This window comes from Planococcus citri, chromosome 2 (assembly GCF_950023065.1).
Source record: "Planococcus citri chromosome 2, ihPlaCitr1.1, whole genome shotgun sequence".
NCBI classification, from domain to species: domain Eukaryota; kingdom Metazoa; phylum Arthropoda; class Insecta; order Hemiptera; family Pseudococcidae; genus Planococcus; species Planococcus citri.
In genome coordinates, this window is record NC_088678.1 from 72,823,711 (window position 1) to 72,844,277 (window position 20,567).

The 20,567-nt window shown below is 34.5% G+C and overlaps 3 protein-coding genes across 5 annotated transcripts; all 3 read left to right on the forward strand.

The window, feature by feature from the left end:
• Positions 1-1,393: 1,393 nt before the first annotated feature.
• On the forward strand, positions 1,394-4,534 carry LOC135837636 (RCC1 and BTB domain-containing protein 1-like). Its single transcript, XM_065352978.1, has 10 exons — positions 1,394-1,721; positions 1,832-1,987; positions 2,158-2,351; positions 2,442-2,567; positions 2,714-3,006; positions 3,097-3,191; positions 3,273-3,490; positions 3,591-3,715; positions 3,803-3,906; positions 4,006-4,534. Exons 1-10 carry the CDS (start codon positions 1,643-1,645, stop codon positions 4,296-4,298), a joined length of 1,683 nt encoding a protein of 560 aa, XP_065209050.1. The 5' UTR covers positions 1,394-1,642; the 3' UTR covers positions 4,299-4,534.
• Positions 4,535-5,064: 530 nt separating this feature from the next.
• LOC135837635 (RCC1 and BTB domain-containing protein 1-like) lies at positions 5,065-11,129 on the forward strand. 2 transcript variants are annotated; one of them, XR_010557219.1, is made up of 10 exons: positions 5,065-5,334; positions 5,458-5,634; positions 5,811-6,010; positions 6,117-6,242; positions 8,473-8,846; positions 8,942-9,030; positions 9,123-9,319; positions 9,420-9,544; positions 9,702-9,797; positions 9,907-9,947. XR_010557219.1 is itself a non-coding variant. In XM_065352977.1 (10 exons), exons 1-10 carry the CDS (start codon positions 5,256-5,258, stop codon positions 10,221-10,223), a joined length of 1,788 nt encoding a protein of 595 aa, XP_065209049.1. In that variant the 5' UTR covers positions 5,065-5,255; the 3' UTR covers positions 10,224-11,129. The 2 variants fall into 2 exon arrangements, 1 of the variants encoding a protein (XP_065209049.1); XM_065352977.1 differs by having other exon boundaries at positions 9,694-9,797; positions 9,907-11,129.
• An 808-nt stretch (positions 11,130-11,937) lies between these two features.
• On the forward strand, positions 11,938-19,753 carry LOC135837647 (RCC1 and BTB domain-containing protein 1-like). Of its 2 annotated transcripts, XM_065352995.1 has the most exons (10): positions 11,938-12,390; positions 12,516-12,749; positions 12,932-13,134; positions 13,227-14,867; positions 14,956-15,221; positions 15,301-15,389; positions 15,476-16,011; positions 18,701-18,825; positions 18,962-19,065; positions 19,164-19,753. In XM_065352995.1, the coding sequence occupies exons 5-10, from the start codon at positions 14,959-14,961 to the stop codon at positions 19,292-19,294; spliced, it is 1,248 nt and encodes a 415-aa protein (XP_065209067.1). In that variant the 5' UTR covers positions 11,938-12,390; positions 12,516-12,749; positions 12,932-13,134; positions 13,227-14,867; positions 14,956-14,958; the 3' UTR covers positions 19,295-19,753. The 2 variants fall into 2 exon arrangements, with proteins under 2 accessions (XP_065209067.1, XP_065209068.1); XM_065352996.1 differs by having other exon boundaries at positions 13,227-15,221.
• Positions 19,754-20,567: the final 814 nt, after the last annotated feature.

Genomic DNA, 20,567 nt, shown 5'->3' on the forward strand with positions numbered 1-20,567 from the left:
TGGAGCCTCCAGCAGATTTTTGAAACTCGAAATTCCCATAAAATTTTATCAAATGGAGTTGGAAAGCCCAAATTCATTCCGCAAACTAATTTTGATACGACAAGAAGTCGACTCCAGCGACTTTTTGAAAATTACTGGAGCCTCCAGTAGATTTTTGGAATCAAATGGAGATGGGAAGCCGAAATTCATTCCGCAAACTAATTTCGATACGCCATGAATTCGACTGTAGGTGGATTTCAAGTCGTTTTGGAGCCTCCAGCAATCTTTTTAAAATTACTGGAGCCTCCAGCAGATTTTTGAAACTCGAAATTCTCACAAAATTTTATCAAATAGAGTTGGAAAGCCCAAATTCATTCCGCAAACTAATTTTGATACGACAAGAAGTCGACTCCAGCGACTTTTTGAAAATTACTGGAGCCTCCAGTAGATTTTGGAACTCGAAATTTCCCAAAATGTCATCAAATGGAGATGGAAAGCCGAAATTCATTCTGTAAACTAATTTGAATACGTTACGAAGTCAACTGCTGGTGGGTTTAAAGTCGTTTTGGAGCCTCCAGCGACTTTTTGAAAGGTTGTAGCCTATGGCGTTTTTTGGAAAACTGAAATTTCCAAAAAGTAGCTAGAAGCTTCAAAACTATTTGAAACCACCACCATGCAGTCGACTTCATTTCGTATTGAAATTAGTTTGAGAAGTAAATTTTTAGCTTGCTAACTCCATTTGATAAAATGTTGTGGGAATTTCAAATTCCAAAAATCTGCTGACTCCAGTAATTTTCAAAAAGTCGCTGGAGGCTCCAAAACGACTTGAAATCCACCTGCAGTCGACTTCGTAGTATATTGAAATTAGTTCACAGAATGAATTTAGGTTTTCCATCTCCATTTTGATGAATAAATTTTGGGAAATTTCGAGTTTCAAAAATCTGCTGTAGGTTTCAGAACTGCTCAAAACGGGTTGAAACAGTTTCCAATCGATTTGGCGATTCGAACATAGGGTATATCCCAAGTTTCAGCTTTCTTGGTCAATTTTGGTGAAATTTTGATTTTTTCCCTCATATGTTTGGGCCGGAAAATTCTGGATTTTGGTCAGTAGGAACAAATTTTGAAAATATGAGCCTTAATTGGCCGTGAGAGAGTCTGAATGACGACGAATCCGAGTTTATAAGTGCAGAATTTCATTTTGACCCAATTTTCGTTATTTTTTTGAAAACTGGAGAATCCAAAAATTCGCTTTTTACTCCCACTAACTACACCTAATACTTTACACACACTCACACAGCATACATATATTTCAACGGTATCTGTGTCTACCTATAATTTGGTATAAATTATCATCTTATCGCTTTTCTCAGAATGCAAACTGCAAAGTAGATAAGATTGTGTATCAAACGCAGTATTTTTAGCAGATTTAGCTCATTCTCGTATGTATTCTGAATCGAGTTCAACGTTTCAATGGATGTTAGTAATAAGTATCTAATTCAACATGTTCTGTTCCTTATAAAATAATTCGTGGTTATAGTTTGTGATTGTGATCATCTTTGAGCTGTTTCATATTGCTACTTGCAAGTTGTTTCGTTGAAGTATTATATCACTGCAACAGTCAAGATTCTCGTTACCTATCTCAACTCGCGACCAAGAATTTAAAATGGATATTCGAAAATACTTTTGTGAGTGGAAATTCAGAGACGATTTCATCGAACAAATTAAAACTTTTGCCGTCTGGAGTAAGTCGCTAATGATACCATATTTTGTACATAAATTGGTTCAAAGTTTCCGTCATTTTCTAGAACTAGACGTGTGGGGGCAGATTGATATTTGAAAATTTGAATTTTAGGAGATGGAAAATTTCATGGAAATGCATTTATTATTACGAATAACAACGAAGTTTATACAGTTGGAAGTATTATTGAGAAATGTGCGGAAAATCATTCATCATTTTCAGAATCCCACGCGGAAAAAATTTCCCTGCTATGTGGGAAAGAAATTAAAAGTAAGAACCTTTGCAAAGTTATAATTTCATTAATCAAATACAGTTTGTCACTTATGTTTTGCAAAAGGTAGTAGGTATACAATCGAACACAGTTGTAGATAGGTATAGGTACCTATATTGAATGAATCATTGTCAAATTTCTATACACACTTTGTTTGAACATTTTTCAGAATTTGTATACGGAAGCAACCACGTTTTCATTTGCACTGAGGAAGGCGAAGTTTTTGGTTTTGGAAGATCCTTTGATGAAGCGAAATATAGATTTGTTTTTCCGCAGAAAGTGTCTGCACTTGTGGGACTGTGTGTGGTGGATATAGCCATTGGACCACAGGAGCAACATTTGGCTTTATGTGATGATGGAAAGGTAAGGCTATAATGGATATAATTTTTCAAAAGCTATGATTATTCAATTTATTTATTATACATCGGTATGTACATTTTATCGCCTTTGCAGCTTTATAAATTTGAATTTGGCAAACCCTCCAGATATCTGATCGACACCAGCGCGGTGGAAGGAAAACCATTGAACGTACTTCATGTAGAGAAAAATTTTTGTATTTCATTGTTGGAGAATGGAAAAGTAATTATCATTTTAGCCAATACGTATTCATTTGGACAAGATAGATGAATGCAAGAAGCAGTACGCGTGACTGAATAAATATTGTTTTTGTGAATATTACCTACTTATATCTTATACTTATATATGTGTGAAACTTTTCGTTTCAGGTGATGAAGGTAGTCATCGCTGACCAAGCGTTTTCGAACTGCAATATTTTTAAGAACAGTGATGAAAAGGATAACTGCGAAGTAATGATTTTTCGAAATTGTACCGATCAAGTCGAAGTCGATCATCCTAAAATTACAAAACTGATTAGCGGATATACTCACGCGTTCGCTGTAGATGAACAGGGTCGCTTATTTGTTACTGGCCATGATTACAGTGGACAGCTGGGACTCGGTGATCCTGAATCTGATATTCACTATGAATACTTCAAGCACAATTCATCGCTTACTGAAAGGTTATTATATGTAGTCATGATGGCTCTTCGATTGAATTAAGGTGGTGAGAGTCAAGTTCTTAGGTTATGATTCGATTTTTTTTCTTGCAGGGTTGTTGACATTGCTGCTAGTGATTATTCTGTGCAAAATCTTTCAGCAGCGTTGACTGAAAGCGGTAAAGTATATGTATGGGGTGAAGGTCGAGGTAAGAAATTGTTAATTCAATATTATACGGATGGTGCAGATTCAAACTGAATTGAAAATGAAATTTCCGTCATGCTTTCAGGTCCAAAACTGTATAAACCTCAACTGACAGCATTCGAATCTCTTCATGAAGTTTTCCTTTATTATGCACTCAATTTGGAAACTTACAAACCGATAAATGTTGACGAATTATCAGCTGTCACTTTTAAACCGATATCTCATATAATTCCGATTGAACGCAGTTTCACAGACGCTCAAAATTTCTTAACAAATTCGTTTGAAAAAGCTTTCGATGATCCGGTAAGTCCTAGACTTGTGTTTTCAGTTTCGCAATTCCTAAAAATTTTAGTCTCAGATATGCTTTACCTACTTGACTAATCGATAATTCTTTTGGTCTCAGAAATTCTGCGACTTGTTTGTCGTGGTGGAAGGTAAAACGATTCCAGTCCATAAATCGATATTAGCAGTGCGATGTGAACATTTCGCCGAAGTATTTCAGAAAGACTGGCCGATTGAAGAACCGAGGTACCTACTTAACTAATAAAATAGAATTGGCCCATGCGTACTATACGTTTTGGACGAATTGTTTAACTCACCAAAATTAATGTGTAGTGTTCTAGAAATTGAAGACGGCGATTTCAAAGTGTACAAAGCTTTCCTGAAATATTTGTACACAGACCAAATCAATGATAAGTTATCCTTCAACGAAATTATAGGTATAGTACAAAAAGAAATTAATTCTAGATTCAAACTAAATAGGTACTTACTACTTAGGTAAACTCTTTTCATGTTTCATTTGGATTTTTTTTTCTCAGAATTACTCAACTTGACAAATAAATATAACGTAAAATCATTGGCCGAGCGTTGTGTATTGTTGGTACAGCCAAATATTGCCATTGAAAATGTCGTATCTTTATACGAACGTGTATCTGTTATGAGAGAAAAAACGACGATGAAAGATATTCTTGATCAGTTGAAAGAATCCTGTGTGAAATTTGCCGCAAACAATTTGTTCGCTATTGGAGTTTCAGACGAATTTGCCAAGTTGAATGAAAAAATATCGAAAGAATTAGTCGTAGAGATTAGTAAACTTAAATTTAAAGGATAAAATGTTCCAGGTTAGTTCCAGGGAAGTCGAAATATTACGTCCGTAGGTGTTATTTTTTATACGTGCTTACTGCTTATTCATACCTGATACCTATTACCTACCTGCCAATGTGATTTGAAAAAGACTTTGTACTGTAATTTTATTATCCATTTTAATCTTCAATTCGGGTTTAATGTGATCTAATTTTATACTTATATTTCCATGGTTTTTGTATATTAAAGATGAATTTTTTTAATGACGTTTTTCGGTTCTATTCCAGGATTTTTATTAGTGTTAGGTAAATTTAAAATTCTCAACGTGTCAACGTGTTTGAAGCGAAGTAATGAATCAAAGTTCAAAGCATTCTTAATACCTATCAAAGTCTAAAGAACGTAATGAAAATGAAAAATTAAATGTTTTCGTCCCGCGTCCCTTAAATTTACAAATATCCACGTAAGTAATACCTTACTTAGTTTAAAATGGTAAAAAAAATCAGAAATTCCCAAATTTAAAATAAAAGTGGATGATGTGTCACTGAAGATAATCAACAAATCGAAATCACCTACGAAACATCAGAAAGATAAATACAAGTCGAATAACCGAAGTATTTTCCATCACACCGACTTTTTGCACGAGGGAAAAAATGTTTGAACTATGGTATCCAATTAAGTATCCAAATTGACGTTATGGTAATACTTTTTAACGTCAATGATGATATCATCATCTTATCACCTTTCTCGGAATACAAGATAATATTGTGTATCAAATAAGTAGGTATTTTTAGCAAATTTGCTTATTCTGATTCGAGTTTTACGTTTCAATGGATATATAATTTTATTTATTCACATATTCTATTCAACTTCTATTCCTTGTAAAATAATTCGTGGTTGTGATCATCTTTGCACTATTTCATATTGCCAGTTCAAGCAACAGTCAAGATTCGTTTACCTATTTGCTCAACTCGACCAAGAATTTTAAATGGATATTCGAAAATACTTCTGTGAGTGGAAATTCAGAGACAATTTCATCGAACAATTTAAAACTTTTGCAGTGTGGAGTAAGTCGCTATAACTTATATATTGTACATAAATGGTTCAAATTTCCATCATTTCCTATTCAGAGGTTTGGAGACAGTTATAGGTATACTGATCGATAAGTAATTGAGAATATTGTATTTTAGGAGATGAATATTATTATGGAAATGCATTTATTGTTACGAATAACAACGAAGTGTATACAGTTGGAAGTATTATTGAGAAATGCGTGGTAAATGATTCATCCTCTCCAGAATCCAATGCGGAAACTGACTTTTATGAACCGGTGAAACTTTCCCTGTTATGTGGGAAAGAAATTAAAAGTAAGAACCTTTGCAAAGTTAATTTCATTAATCAAATACAGTTTGTCACTTACGTTTTACGAAAGGTAGTATACAATTGAACGCATTCGAAGATAGGTACATCTACCTATATACTGAATAAATCATTATTGTCAAATTCATATACAGTTATACACACTTGTTCGATCACTTTTCAGAATTTGTATATGGGAACAAACACGTTTTCATTTGCACTGAGGAAGGCGAAGTTTTTGGTTTTGGAAATTTCTTTGATGAAGCAAAAGCAGAATATAGATTTGTTTTTCCGCAGAAAGTGTCTGCACTTGTGGGACTGTGTGTAGTGGATATAGCCATTGGACCACAGGAGCAACATTTGGCTTTATGTGATGATGGAAAGGTATGATGACCATATTTTTTCAAAAGCTGATTCATGTCATATTGATTATTTACTTAATTAATTCATTTATTACCTATTGTACATGAACATTTTATCGCCATTGCAGCTTTATAAATTTGAATTTGGCAAACCCTCCAAATATCTGATCGACTCCAGTGCAGTGGAAGCAAAACCATTGAATGTATTTTATGTGGAGGAAAGTTTTTGTGTTTCATTGTTGGAGAACGGAAAAGTAATTATTAATTTTACCTAAACAATGATGTATGCAAGTAGTCGGGGACCCGCATAATGATCACTTGCACCCCCCTGCCGATCCTCCGGGACAACTTTTTTCTTAAAGGGGGAGTCCTAAGGAACATTTCTAGCCCTTGTCCTCAAAAACAAAAGTGACCCTACTTACAAAATGGTGGCCATTTTGATTGACAGGTCAGCCGAAATCGCAGATTTTGCGTTCCAACATAGGACTAGCATAACATTTTTTAAACCGTACAAAAATAGATGAAAAGAGCAGGCAAAAATTCATCACCTGTTAAAATTTCAAGTCGAAAAGTGCCTTTTTCGATTTTTGGTGAATTTTCAAAAATCAAATTTTGGCCAAAATGTGAGAAAAAAATCAAAATTTTATCAAATTGACCTAGAAAGCTGAAATTTGGGATATACCTTATTTTCGACCTTCCAAATCGATCGGAAACTGTTTCAACCCGTTTTGAGCAGTTCTGGAGCCTCGAGTAGATTTTTGAAACTCGAAATTCCCACAAAATTTCATCAAATGGAGTTGGAAAGCCGAAATCAATTCAACTAATTTCAATACTCTATGAAGTCGACCGCAGGCGAATTTCAAGTCGTTTTGCCTCCAGTAGAGTTTTGAAACTCTAAATTCCCACAAAATTTCATCAAATGAAGAGTGATATTCCATAACTCGCTTTGTCCATTTTTATCAAAGTTGGGTTTTCAGTGGTACCCGGTAGATGAAGTATTAACTCACATTCCTACATCATCAACCTACCAAAATGAGGTGTTAAACTCACCTAAATACCCAATTCACTAAAAATTAAAAAAAAAAGAATGTTCCAAAACGCGCTTTGTCCATTTTTATTGAATTTTTTTTCAGCAGTATTTAGTGGATGAAATGTATACCTACACTCCTACATCATAAATCCACCCAAATAAAGTGCTAAACTCGCCTAAAAAGCCAATTTACCCGTTTAAAGGGAAACTGTTTTTCCTCTCTCCTGAAAAGTTGTGAAAATGGACAAAGCGAGTTTTGGAATATCACTCTTCAAATGGAGTTGGAAAGCCGAAATTAATTCTGCAAACTAATTTCAATAGGTACACTATGAAGTCGACTGCAGGTAAATTTCAAGTCGTTTTGAAGCCTTCAGCGATTTTTTGAGAATTACCGGAGCCTCCAGTAGATTTTTGAAACTCGAAATTTCCCCAAAATTTCATCAAATGGGGTTAGCAAGCCGAAATTCACTCTGCAAACTAATTTCAATACAATAATATGATGTCTACTGCATAGAGGTTTCAAGTGGTTTTGAAGGTTCCAGCAACTTTTTGGAAATTTCAATTCTGCTATAAAATAAATGCCATGAAACCTTTCAAAAAGTCACTGAAGGCTCCAAAATGACTTGAATCCCCCCGAAGTCGTCTTCAGAGGGTAAAATTGGAGTGCATAGGTAATTTCAGCTTTCCTTTTCATGTCCATTTTGAGGACATTTTGGGGAAATTTCAAGTTTCAAAAATCTACTCGAGGCTCCAGTAATTTTCAAAAAATTGCTGGAGGCTCCAAAACGACTTGAAATTTACATGCAGTCGCCTTCATAGCGTATTGAAATTAGTTTTCAGAATTAATTTCGGCTTTTCAACTCCATTTGATGAAATTTTGTGAGAATTTCGAGTTTCAAAAATCTGCTGGAGCCTCCAGAACTGCTCAATACGGGTTGAAACAGTTTCCAATCGATTTGGCAGGTCAAAAATAAGGTATATCCCAAATTTCAGCTTTCTAGGTCAATTTGATAAAATTTTGATTTTTTTCTCACATTTTGGCCAAAATTTGATTTTTAAAAATTCACTAAAAATCGAAAAAGGCACTTAAGCACTTGAAATTTTGACGGGTGATGAATTTTTGCCTGCTCTTTCGATCTACCTCTGCACGGCTTAAAAAATGTTATATGCTAGCCCTATGTTGGAACGCAAAATCTGCGATTTCGGCTGACCTGTCAATCAAAATGGCCACCATTTTGTAAGTAGGGTCACTTTTGTTTTTGAGGACAAGGGCTAGAAATGTTCTTTAGGACTCCCCCTTTAAGAAAAAAGTTGTCCCGGAGGATCGGCAGAGGGGTGCAAGTGATCTTTATGCGGGCCCCCCGACCAGAGAAGCAGTACGCATGGCTGAATATTATACATAATTATGTTACTAAATTGTTTTTGTGAACTTATAATGAAACTTTTCGTTTCAGGTGATGAAGGTAGTCATCGGTGATCAAGCGTTTTCGAACTCCAATGATTCTGAGAGCAGTGATGAAAAGTGTGAGGGCAGTGATGAAAAGCATGAAAGCAGTGGTGAAGAGGATGAGAGCAGTGATGAAAATTATGAGAGCAGTGAGGAGAAGGATAACTGCGAAGTAATGATTTTTCGAAACAGTATCAATCTAGACGATCATCCTAAAATTACAAAATTGATTGGCGGATATACTCGCGCGCTTGCTGTAGATGAACAGGGTCGCTTATTTGTTACTGGCCATGATTACAGTGGACAGCTGGGACTCGGTGGAACTGAATCTTCAGGAATTCATTATGATTACTTCAAGCACAATTCATTGCTTACTGAAAAGTTAGTTATGATGGCTCTTCGTGTCTTCGATTGAATTAAGGTGAAGATAGATAAGCACATTCTCAGATTATGATTCGATTCTCATTTTCTTGCAGGGTTGTTGACATTGCTGCTAGTTGTTCTTTTCATCTTTCAGCAGCATTGACTGAAAGCGGTAAAGTATATGTATGGGGTGAAGGTCGAGGTAAGAAAATGAAAATTCAATTTTACGTAGGTACCTATATAGGTGCAGATTCAAACTGGTAATAATTGAAAATGAAATGTTCATGCTTTTAGGTCCAGAAATGCGTAAACCTCAACTTACAGCATTCGAATCTCTTCATGAAGTTTTCCTCTATTATTCACTCAATTTGGAAACTTACAAACCGATAAATGTTGACGAATTATCAGCTGTCACTTCTAAGATTAAACACAGCATGACAGATGCTCAATATTTCCTAACGAATTCGTTTGAAAAAGCCTTCGATGATCCGGTAAGTCGTGGACTTGTGTTTTCAGTTTCGCAATTCCTAAAAATTTTAGTCTCAGATATGCTTTACCTACTTGACTAATCGATAATTCTTTTGGTCTCAGAAATTCTGCGACTTGTTTGTTGTGGTGGAAGGTAAAACGATTCCGGTCCATAAATCGATATTAGCTGTGCGATGTGAACATTTCGCCGAAGTATTTCAGAAAGATTGGCAGATTGAAAAACCGAGGTAATTATGGTATATTAAAATAGAATCAGCTTCTACCTATAGTATGTTTTGCATAAATTGTTTCATAAATATTGTACCTATACCTGGCGAAAAAGATGGACTTTCTAACTCGCCAAAATTAATATATACCTATACCTACCTATATATAGTGTTTTAGAAATTGAAGACGGCGATTTCAAAGTGTACAAAGCTTTCCTGAAATATTTGTACACGGACCAAATGGATGATACGCTATCCTTCAACGAAGTAATAGGTATAAAGATGCTGATTTTACTCGTACATTCAAATTACTCGTAAATAGTTAGGTGTTAGGTACTTAATTCTTTTTCATGTTTCATTTTCATTTGGATTTTTTTTTTCAGAATTACTCAACTTGACAAATAAATATAAATTGAAATCATTAGCGAAGCGTTGTGTACTGTTGATACAGCCAAATATTACCATCGAAAATGTCATATTTTTATACGAAAGTGTATTTGTTATGAGAGAAAAAACGAAGATGAAAGATGATATTCTAAATCAGTTGAAGGAATCCTGTGTAAAGTTTGCTGCAAACAATTTGTTTGCCATTGGAGTTTCTGACGAATTTGCTAAGTTGAATGAAAAAATATCTAAAAAATTAGTCTTGGATGTTAGTAAACTCAAACATAAGAAATATGTTTCGAGGACGTCGAAATAAATATTTGTGGGTGTAGGTACCTACGTTATTTTTCATAAGTGCTTATTCATACCTGTCAATGTGATTTTTTTTTTCAATGTGATTTGAAAAAGACTTTGTACTGTAATTTTATATTATCCATTTTATTTTTAATTCGAGTTTTTTGTGATAGAATATTGTATATGTATCTATGTTTCCACGAGTTTTATACGTTAAAGAAATGCTGAAAGAGAAAATAGAATTCGACACCTCATCAATGTAATCTGAAAATTCAGATTTCAGATGTCCAGCTTGATGCCAAGGAAAATAACTCAATGCCCTAGGATTCTTACTTATTCAAAATCTCCTTGTTCGTGAATTGTGAATTTTTCATTTTTTTCTGCAATAAGAAAACATTGGGTGAAAATTTTTGAATTTGGATCGAAAAAAATGGATTTTGAACAAATAGACAAGCACGAAAATTCATGGAAAGAGTCACAAAAACTGTAAATACAAGATTACAGGGACTGAATTCAATTTTGACCTTATTTATGGTATTTTTTTGAAAACTGGAGAATTTGAAAATCCCTAAAGGTTCCAAAATAGCTCAAAACCATCACTAATATCCTCGGAAGATTGAAAATAAAGTACCTACGTAGGTATACTTAGGTAGGTAGTAGGTACCTACCAAAATTGTGCTTTTGTTGTCCTCTTTGCTGCTAAATGCGAATCGTTGAATTTTTTATTTAAAAAATTGATATGGTTAGTTTGAGCGAACCTGGGAATATAGAAAATTCTACGAATGATTTCCTATGGTGGTTAAGGGCCGATTCCGCATACTTTTTTGCATAAGCAGCAGGCAGAATCCTTAAGCAAGGTTCACACGTTTCAAGTTTTCTACTAATCTTTTACTTTTTCCATACTTGTATATTAAAGAGCTTTAGATTACCTACGACTACCCTCTCAAAGTACTACAATTTGAAAAAAAGTTGAAAATTCCATAAAATTCTATACCACGTACTTACAACCGGAGCAATTTGCAACTGAAATTTTCCATTTTCGACCATTTTGGAGAACTTTGAAATTCGTTATCGTTTGATGGCCTCTACAAATGATCTGATTTTGAAAAAAATCGAAGACTCCTCGTGCAAAAATCCGCCGATTTGGCATGGAATGACCCATCTATATTTCAAATTTCATCAATTTTCGTCGGATAGATCTCGAGATCTCAAGTTCTCATTGATCTGTTTCCAAACTTCAAAGTTGCATTTGCATAAATCCTTCAAAAATGAAGGTAGGCCAATGCCAAAAATTGCAATTTTTAGCTAAAAGAATGCTCTACAAGCTCCCCAGGTCGAATTTTTTATTTTGACATTTTTTCATTTTTTACTCATTTGATACACTTTAGACGCCCGTAGCTCCCTGCCATGATTAGATAGAGGGACTCGGTAGCTCCCCGTGTTCGCCTCGGCGAGATCTACACGTTGGTACCAAAACACGCCTATGCCTGCCATACTACCTATGGCCGGTTAAAACATGAATAGACCTTAAATACCTATCTATATTAAATAAGTTAATAAGTACATATATATTATTTGTGTCTTTTTTTTTCAAGTTGATAATAAAATCTAATTTGGAAGAAATCAATAGGAAAGTTGATCAATTCTTTCCCAAATTTTTCAAATCTACGCATTCTAATCGTCTTCAAATGGGTAGCACATCATCCGCCTGATTTAGAGCAACTAGAAACTAGACTTTGGTCCCTCCGGTCTTGTCTTGTCTTATTTATATAGGTAGTCTTATTAGGTCTTATCACAGTTATCACTTTTTCAGGCGGGCGCAGAATCCGTAATCCGTAATGTATCTTCTGCGTATTAGATTTTAGCCGGTATAGAATTTAGCTTTACTGCGTCTTCTTTTCAATAGAATAGTTTTACTTTTCAGTGGATGAATAATTCATTCAATTATTCATATCAAGTTGTATTCAGTGTTGAATAATTCGTGTTTGTGGTTGTGATCATATTTGCGGTGTTTCATATTGCAAATTGTTTCTTTGAAGTCATTACATAACTATCTATCACTGCAACAATCAAGATTCGTTGATTTTCTCAACTGGGACAAAACTTTAAAATGGATCTTCAAAAATACTTTCATGAGTGGAAATTCAAAGACGATTTCATTGAACAAATTGAAACTTTTGCCGCCTGGAGTAAGTCACCATCTAATTACTTATTTTGTACAAAAAATAGTAGAGTTCCGGTTTTCTATTGCTTTGGTGTATACATTAAGGTACATACCAACAGATTAATATTTGAATATGTACTGTGTTTGAAGGAGGTTCAAGTCTTAATGAAAATGCAATTAGAGCCCTTGACACTTCTAATGTAATATGCTCGGCCCAGAATGTCCTTATCATGACAAAGAACCATGAAGTTTATGCAGTTGGTGGTATAATCAAATCCTGGAGCTATAAATGGTGCAGAAAACCAAAACCACCGATCTCCGAACCTATGACTGACTATTATGAACCGGTGAAACTTTCTTTGTTATCTGGCGAACGAATTAAAAGTAATATTATCTAATTTTGTACCTACAATTGAAAATACATAGGTATTGACATTGAGTAAATTATTGATAATAATATTTCACCGAGTCTCATCTCATTCTATTCATCATATTACATACTATATATGTGGGTAAGGTACATTACATACTAATCTATCTACTATTTTGATGTGATCATTTTTCAGAAGTTGTGCATACCTCAGACGTAGTTTTCATTTGTACGGAGAAGGGCGAAGCTTTTGGTTATGGATTTCGTTTCTTTGGATCAATACCCGAAGGGGGTCCACAGAAAGTACGTTCACTTCTGGGACTGAATGTGGTGGACATCACCATCGGGCCCTACAGCGTGCCCTACAGGCAACATTTTGCTTTATGTGATGATGGAAAGGTATTTCAACTGATGTTTTGAAAAATAATTCGTTCAGTAGGTATTATTCAATTCACTGAAATGTATAATTTTATCGCGTTTTTTTTCTTCAGCTTTACAGGTTTGAATTTTCCGGCGAATGCGACCAAAAAAGAGATCTGATTGATACCAGTACCCGAGCTGACATCGTTTTGCCTCACTGAGGCTGCCTATATATTTCATTTGAGACAAAAAAGTCACCTCGTTGAGGCAAAAAACTGTGTGCAAATTAGCGTGAAACTTTAGCGCCATCTATTGACAAAACTAAAGAGTATGCCTTATGCATGGCAGGGGGTAAATGCGAAGCAGATAGCAAATGCATAGCTGGAACGTGTACCTAGCGTAACAAAAGAAAAGATTCTTTTGTGACAGAAACAGAACTACAAATAATTGAATGAACACAAAGATGAATGTCTAGGGTAGGGTATAGATATCCAGGTGACTGTCTCTCAAATGGTTAGTTTGGATGCTGGTGGTATCCTCCTCCCCGCTTCATTGATTCTCATAGGTAAGGGATGAAAGTCAACTACATTTACAGGAGTACACCACTAGTGCAGGTTTAGAGATAGCTATTATACAAAGCATAAATGGCAATCGAGCCTTGTTTAGGGAGATAATTTTTTTTCATCAATTTAGAATAATTTATCCTCCCAAACATATGTATCTGTAGCAATTAATTTTTCTAATTTTTTGAGATGTGTTTGAATGGCATGTGATATGTTAATGAGGGTGGAATATTTTTTTGAAAAATAAACTAGTCAAGTACCTATTTATGAAACATTTCTAGCGAAAATATACTGCTATTCATAGGTAAGGTACCTACTAACATTGCAAACACCAAACATTATTTTTTCGTCACAAAGTACCTAATAAAGTAAGTAACAGGTGTATTTTGTAATCTATGAAAACTGAATAGGTACCTAGTACATTTTTTTCTAAAAGTGCTTCACATTTAAAAAAAACAAAAAAAAAATACATAATTGCATAGGTACCTAAGCAGATACCCACACAAATACCTAATAAGAGGAAAAGAAAAGATGAACAATTTGGTGTTTGTGGCAATCAAATTTTCAGGAGTTTTTCAATTTGAAAACAATGTTTTCCAAAATTTAGCCCCAAAAAAGTGTAAAAAATGGGTGACTGGGTGACAATTCTACTTAAAAATTAAAATTGCACAAAATCCTCAAAAAATGATGGAGCTTTTGAAATTTGCGTCATTTAATTCGTTGGAATTTTTTTTTAGTCAGAATGTCAGAAAATGGTCATTTTAAATTTTACTATTTGTCAGGGGAATAAGTCTGATGAAATTATAAAGTGCAATAAAAATCTGACGTTTCCATTTCTGGGGTTATTTTTATTTTATCTCAAACTAAACACTCAATTTTTTCCCATCAAAATTAATGTTTTTCGAGTTCCTATCACACTGTAAAGACGAATAGTAGGACTTTATAGCTATGCGTTCTTCATTGTCAATAGAGCGCCATCTAACACTCGCGTAAGGTACTTAAAAAAATCAGATACCTGCGAGCTAATTTGCATATTTTTGTCATTAGTCTCATATAGGGCGAAAAAACGTCTCAAATCGCAAATATAGGCAAAAAAAAAGTGCCTCAGTGAGGCAAAATGTTAGCTCGGGTACAGTGGATGCCAAACCACTGAATATATTTCACTTGAGGGACAATAATTGGCTTGTTTTATTATTAGAGAATGGAAAAGTAATTATTATTTGAATAAGAAATTAAAAATCATGAGCCTAACAAGCAGTATCTGCGATGAATTTGCGCATGGAATTTAATTTTTCAGGTCATGAAAATAACTATACTAGATGACCCACGATTTCGGCACGATAACTCTATCAGCGAACAAAAGGATCGCTGCGAAATAATGATTTTTCAAAAAGATGGCGATCTGATTGATCATTGTAAAATTGAAAAACTGATTGGTGGATATGGACACGCGCTTGCTTTGGATGAATACGGTCGCTTGTTTCAGACAGGCCATTATTTCCTGAAAAAACCTTCTTATATAAAATATGAGCACTTCGAACTCAATTCATTCATTACTGAAAAGTACTTATTAATAATTTTTTAATTGAAATACTTGTAAAATGATGAGAGAACATGTCATGGTTTGATTTTTTTCTTACAGAATTGTTGACATTGCCGCTTGCATGACACAGCATCTTTCTGCTGCACTGACTGAAAGTGGCAAAATATACATGTGGGGCAAAAGTCGATGTAAGAAATCGAAATTTTACATTTGGTATACAAATCACAAACTGAAACTGGTACCTACCTATCATTTGAAATGTTTATGCTTTCAGCTGAAATCATCTATCCTGAACCTGTGCTTACAGCATACAAATCTTTACATGAAGTTTTCCTTTATGATGCGCCTGATTCGTTGGAAACTTATAGACCAATACATGTTGACGAGTTATCAGCTGTAACTTCTGAACCAACCACCAAGCCAACCACTGAACCTCATATTATGCCGATTGAAAGCAGTATGACAGATACTCTACATTCTCTAACCAATTCGTGTGAAACAGAGTTCGCTGATCCGGCGGAAACTTCCAAACCAATAAATGTTGACGAATTGTCAGCTGTAGTAACTTCTGAACCAACCACTGAACTTCATATTATGCCGATTGAAAGCAATATGGCAGACACTCAACATTCTCTAACCAATTCGTTTGAAAAAGAGTTCGCTGATCCGGCGGAAACTTCCAAACCAATAAATGTTGACGAATTATCAGCTATAGTAACTTCTGAACCGCATACTATGCCAATTGAAAGCAGTATACCAGACACTCAACATTCTCTAACCGATTCGTTTAAAAAAGCATTCAATGATCCGGTAATTCGTAAACTTGTATTTGTAGGCGTAGCTGCAGGGTGTGCCGGGTATGCCTTAGCCGTTTGGAAAATGCACGCATAAGCTTGAAAATATTTGGGCATTGTGCTTTTTCTCACATAGGTATTTTTTTTCAATTTTTTACCAAATTTATATAGGGTAACATATTCAACTACATCAGATTCATGGTTGGTTTCTGATGACTTCACACAGTGTCCTATGCACAAATTATGAACCTGTGTTACCAGTCAAGTATTTTGATATGTTACTCAATTTTTTCATTTTTTTTTTTTTAAGTTTGCGCACAATATGCGCGCAAGTCAGAAAGAATATATAAGTAGGCGCATTGCAATGACAACCCAACATACTGAATTTTTTAAATTTTTTTCAAACCTAGATAGAGATACCTATATGTAGGCCTGAGGCCTATTGGATTTGTTTTAGTTTTCGACCAGTAGCAGTAACCACCGCCATTCGTTCAAATTTTATTCATTTCTTATACATACTTAACTACTGAATGTTTTAGTTTTAATTTTCAACTAGTCCATTCCTATACCTAATTACCTGGGTATTTATTTGTTTGAATCTCATTTGTTTTTCTTTATTCTTACACTACCTACCTATGTTTCCAAGTTTTTGTTCTGATTAAATTTGCTTATGTGATCATACTTATTGCGTATCATTTTCCAAATGAAAAAAAATCATTTTTCAATATGTAGGATATGATAATTTTTTTAGTACTATTTTGAAAACTACGGCCTACAAAATGATATAAGTAGGTGAGTATTGGGTTCGTGAACTAAACAAGGTATGCAGGGAACTGTTTGTTTCGCCGCGGACATTTCACCGCAGCCGAAAAAAGGTCATTTATGAAAAAGCGATCGTTTCGCCGCCACAGTGAAACATTACGTAATGATAAAAAATTGAATTATAAAATTAGGTATAAGTAGGCAGGAAATAGGAACATTATTCACATGTTTACGAGTACAAATGAAGGGCCTGATGGAAAACGGGTCTCCTCGGCCGGAGGACCTTTTTCCGCACTTTAGTGATTTGAGTTCCTTGAAGTCTTAGCTACCTAAGGTGTGAGTTTCAGTTCATGATCTTGTTCCTATAGAGCAAGCTACATGATGTTTTATTCATATCTCTTTGAATAAAACATCTCAAAACTATGTTTTTTCGAGGGAGCCCTTCTTCCATCAGGCCCTTAAAATTATGGGCAATTGCATCTAAATATTCACTGATTGAACGTCTGTCGTATTGTTGAACTATTTTCAGGATTCGCTCGTCACATTCCCTGTATTTCTTTTTTTTTATCGGGACTGTGGCCAACTAACGCTCTTCAGAGAGCTAGATCGCGTCCTTTTTGGATTTGCCTCAAGAGTGAAAATGAACTTCCAAAAAGATGGGTGTGCATCCAACTCATTTTGCAATGCAAAATTTCTTGTATGAACACTTGAACAGCCATGCATTACGCATCTACTTCTCATTCAGTTCTTTTCATGTATGAACAGATGTGTACTGCGTAATGTATCACTGTGGCGGCGAAATGATCGCTTTTTCATAAATGACCTTTTTTCAGCTGCGGCGAAACGTCCGCGGCGAAACAAATGGTACCCAGGTATGCAATATGCTAGAAACTTGAATTTGAAGGGCGGTTTTCCAAAAGTGGATAAGTCAACTTTTTTGAAAATTGAGTTTTTCACGCCATTGTGTTCTATAGGTCGTATCTCACCTATTTAATGCCTAACCTACCCACAATACCTATTTATCTACGCACAATCCAGCTTTTCTGTAAGTTGCGGATTGCAATTGTTTTTCCAAAACGCGATAAGTCATAATTACTTCGTTTTCGTTACTTTTATAGCCAAAATAGAGCTGCCAATATGGTTTTTTTAATAGGTAGTACTGTAATATGTACTATATTTTCGTTTTTATTTTATTGCCAAAATGCAGATACATTTTTTTTAAATGATAGTGCTGTAGATAAATACTTAATTTTTGTCAATTTTATCGCCAAAATGGAGGTAAACATTTTTTTTTCAATCAAAAATTTTTTTTTCGTAAATTTATTGCCAAAATAGTGGTAAGATTTTTTTTAAATCAAAAATCTTTTTTTTCAATTTATAGTGTTGTAATAGGTACTTAATTTGTGTTTAAAATACAGGTAAAATTTTTTGTAATCAATTTTTTTGGTCATATACTTTTGTATTGTGATTTAGAGTTGACTTACATCGATTTGCAACACTGGTTCTATCATATTATATAAATGAAAACATGAAAAATCGTTTTTCCATAAAGCGATAAGTCAGTTTACTTTTTCTGCCGCAGAAGCGCTGCAAACTTGAGTTACACCACAAAACCAACACGTACGTGTTGAGGTAGATCCAATACAACATGCAGGATAGGTGGCATACTCCAAGTGGATCGCGCCTTGGAATGGGCACTAAAAACATCATTTACCTCGAAATCATAATTTTTGACTTATCGCTTTTTGGAAAACCGCCCTTCATTTTCACTTCCCCTCCTTCCCCATTGTACTTGCACATTTGAGATTGGCACCGCCTACTGAAAAGGTTCAGTTACATTATGCTTGTGTTTTCAGTTTTAATTTATAAATGTAATTCAAAAATTCTCTATTTTCATTTATTGCTTTACATACTTGACTAAAAGATGATTCTTTCACCCTCAGAAATTCTGCGACCTGTTTGTTGTGGTGGAAGGTAAAACAATTCCAGTCCATAAATCAATATTAGCAGTGCGATGTGAACATTTCACTGAAATATTCCAGAAACATTGGCCAATTGTAAAACCGAGGTGACTATATTATAAAAATTAGAATCAGCCTATCTATTCTATGTTTTGCACAACTTGTTTCATAACTCATAAGTAATGTATACCTACCTGGCAAAAAATATGCCCAAGTTTCTAACTCTCCAAAATTAATGTCTAGTGTTCTAGAAATTGAAGACGGCGATTTCAAAACGTACAAAGCTTTCTTGGAATATTTATACACGGACCAAATCAATGATAAGTTATCCTTCAACGAAATAATAAGTATAGTATAAAATGAAATTAATATTCTACATTCAAACTAGGTACAAAGTAGGTACCTGACTCTTTTTTATGTTCAATTTGGATTTTTGTTTTTTCAGAATTACTTTACCTGACTAATAAATATAACGAGAAACCATTGGCGGAGCGTTGTATATTGTTGATACAGCCAAATGTTACCATCGAAAATGTTGTATCTTTATACGAACATCTACGTAGCTATTTGTTATGAAAGAAAATACCAAAATAGAAAACATTCTTGTAAAGTTGAAGGAATTTTGTGTGAAATTTTGTGCTGACAATTTTTTTGCGATTGCAGCTTCAGACAAATTTACCAAATTAAATGAAAAAATATCGAAAGATTTAGTCGTGGAAATTGGTAAACTTAAACTTGAAAAATAAAATAAAATAATAAAATGTATCAGTGATGAGTGAAGTCAAAGTACATATAGGTACCTATACGCATCTATTTCTCGTTGCAAACATGTATTTTCAACAAAAACCCGTCTTTGATGTACCTACTCGATATTTTTGCACACCTTGTGGGTGTTTATTCATAGGTACCTATTGCGGCGTATTACCGCTCAATGACTACATTGTATCAGTTGTGCTCTATTCTTGGTGCTATAAACCATATTTATATGTGTATTTCATCTAGTCATCCTTGCAAATATTTTACTTAATTAATTATATGTACGTTTTAATGAAGATTAGCTATTCGTTTATTTATTTGAACTCGCGTACTCCACACCTAAGTATCAATGTGATTTGAAAAAGACTTCGTACTATAATTTTATTATAATTTTGCATCTGATCCAGCACGAACACATTTTGAAATTGTGAGTCTAAATCGACTGAAAGCATCTGAATGGCTATAAATTCGAGCTGAATTTCATTTTGATTCAATTTTTATCATTTTTTTTTAGAAAACTGATGATATTGAAAATCCACTGGAGACTCTAGAACAGCTCAAAACCATCGTCAATCGACTTGGGAAATCGAAAATAAGGTACATACAAATCGTTAATCCAATTTCAGTCACTTTCATTCAGTTTTCATTTTTTAAATCTGATCTGACTTTTAAGAACTTTGATTCATTGGAAAAATTTTTATTCGATTCCAAATAAATAATATTATGTTAGGCTTTTAAAAACTTGAAAAAATCACTCATCTTTGAGATTTTCTTTGTGTTTTACTAAATTGCTGAAAGGCCTGACAGGTAAACACTTGAACAGATGGCCTTGAGAGACCAGGCAGATGGGTCAATGACTGTAGGAGGTCAGACAGGCATACAAATGACCTTAAGAGGTCAGACAAGCGGACTGACGACCTTATGGAAAACCATACTTGCGGGTTTATCACCTTAAGAGGCCATACAGACGGCTAGAAAAGTAGGTCAGTGACCCGGGGAGCCCAGACACACGAGTCAATGACTGCAAGAGGCCAGCCAGACACAGACAGACGATTCAATTGGCTGAAAAACTGGGAATATTCGGAATTGTGTA

Excerpts from the sequence above, each read along its gene's own strand:
- LOC135837636 (XM_065352978.1), top strand. The coding sequence starts at position 1,643 with ATGGATATTCGAAAATACTTTTGTGAGTGGAAATTCAGAGACGATTTC. Across the intron at positions 3,192-3,272 it reads TGTATGGGGTGAAGGTCGAG|GTCCAAAACTGTATAAACCT; the intron begins GTAAGAAATTGT and ends TCATGCTTTCAG. Across the intron at positions 3,907-4,005 it reads ATCCTTCAACGAAATTATAG|AATTACTCAACTTGACAAAT; the intron begins GTATAGTACAAA and ends TTTTTTTCTCAG.
- LOC135837647 (XM_065352996.1), top strand. The coding sequence starts at position 14,959 with ATGAAAATAACTATACTAGATGACCCACGATTTCGGCACGATAACTCT. Across the intron at positions 15,222-15,300 it reads AATTCATTCATTACTGAAAA|AATTGTTGACATTGCCGCTT; the intron begins GTACTTATTAAT and ends TTTTTCTTACAG. Across the intron at positions 18,826-18,961 it reads TGGCCAATTGTAAAACCGAG|TGTTCTAGAAATTGAAGACG; the intron begins GTGACTATATTA and ends ATTAATGTCTAG.
- LOC135837635 (XM_065352977.1), top strand. The coding sequence starts at position 5,256 with ATGGATATTCGAAAATACTTCTGTGAGTGGAAATTCAGAGACAATTTC. Across the intron at positions 5,635-5,810 it reads ATGTGGGAAAGAAATTAAAA|AATTTGTATATGGGAACAAA; the intron begins GTAAGAACCTTT and ends ATCACTTTTCAG. Across the intron at positions 8,847-8,941 it reads AATTCATTGCTTACTGAAAA|GGTTGTTGACATTGCTGCTA; the intron begins GTTAGTTATGAT and ends ATTTTCTTGCAG.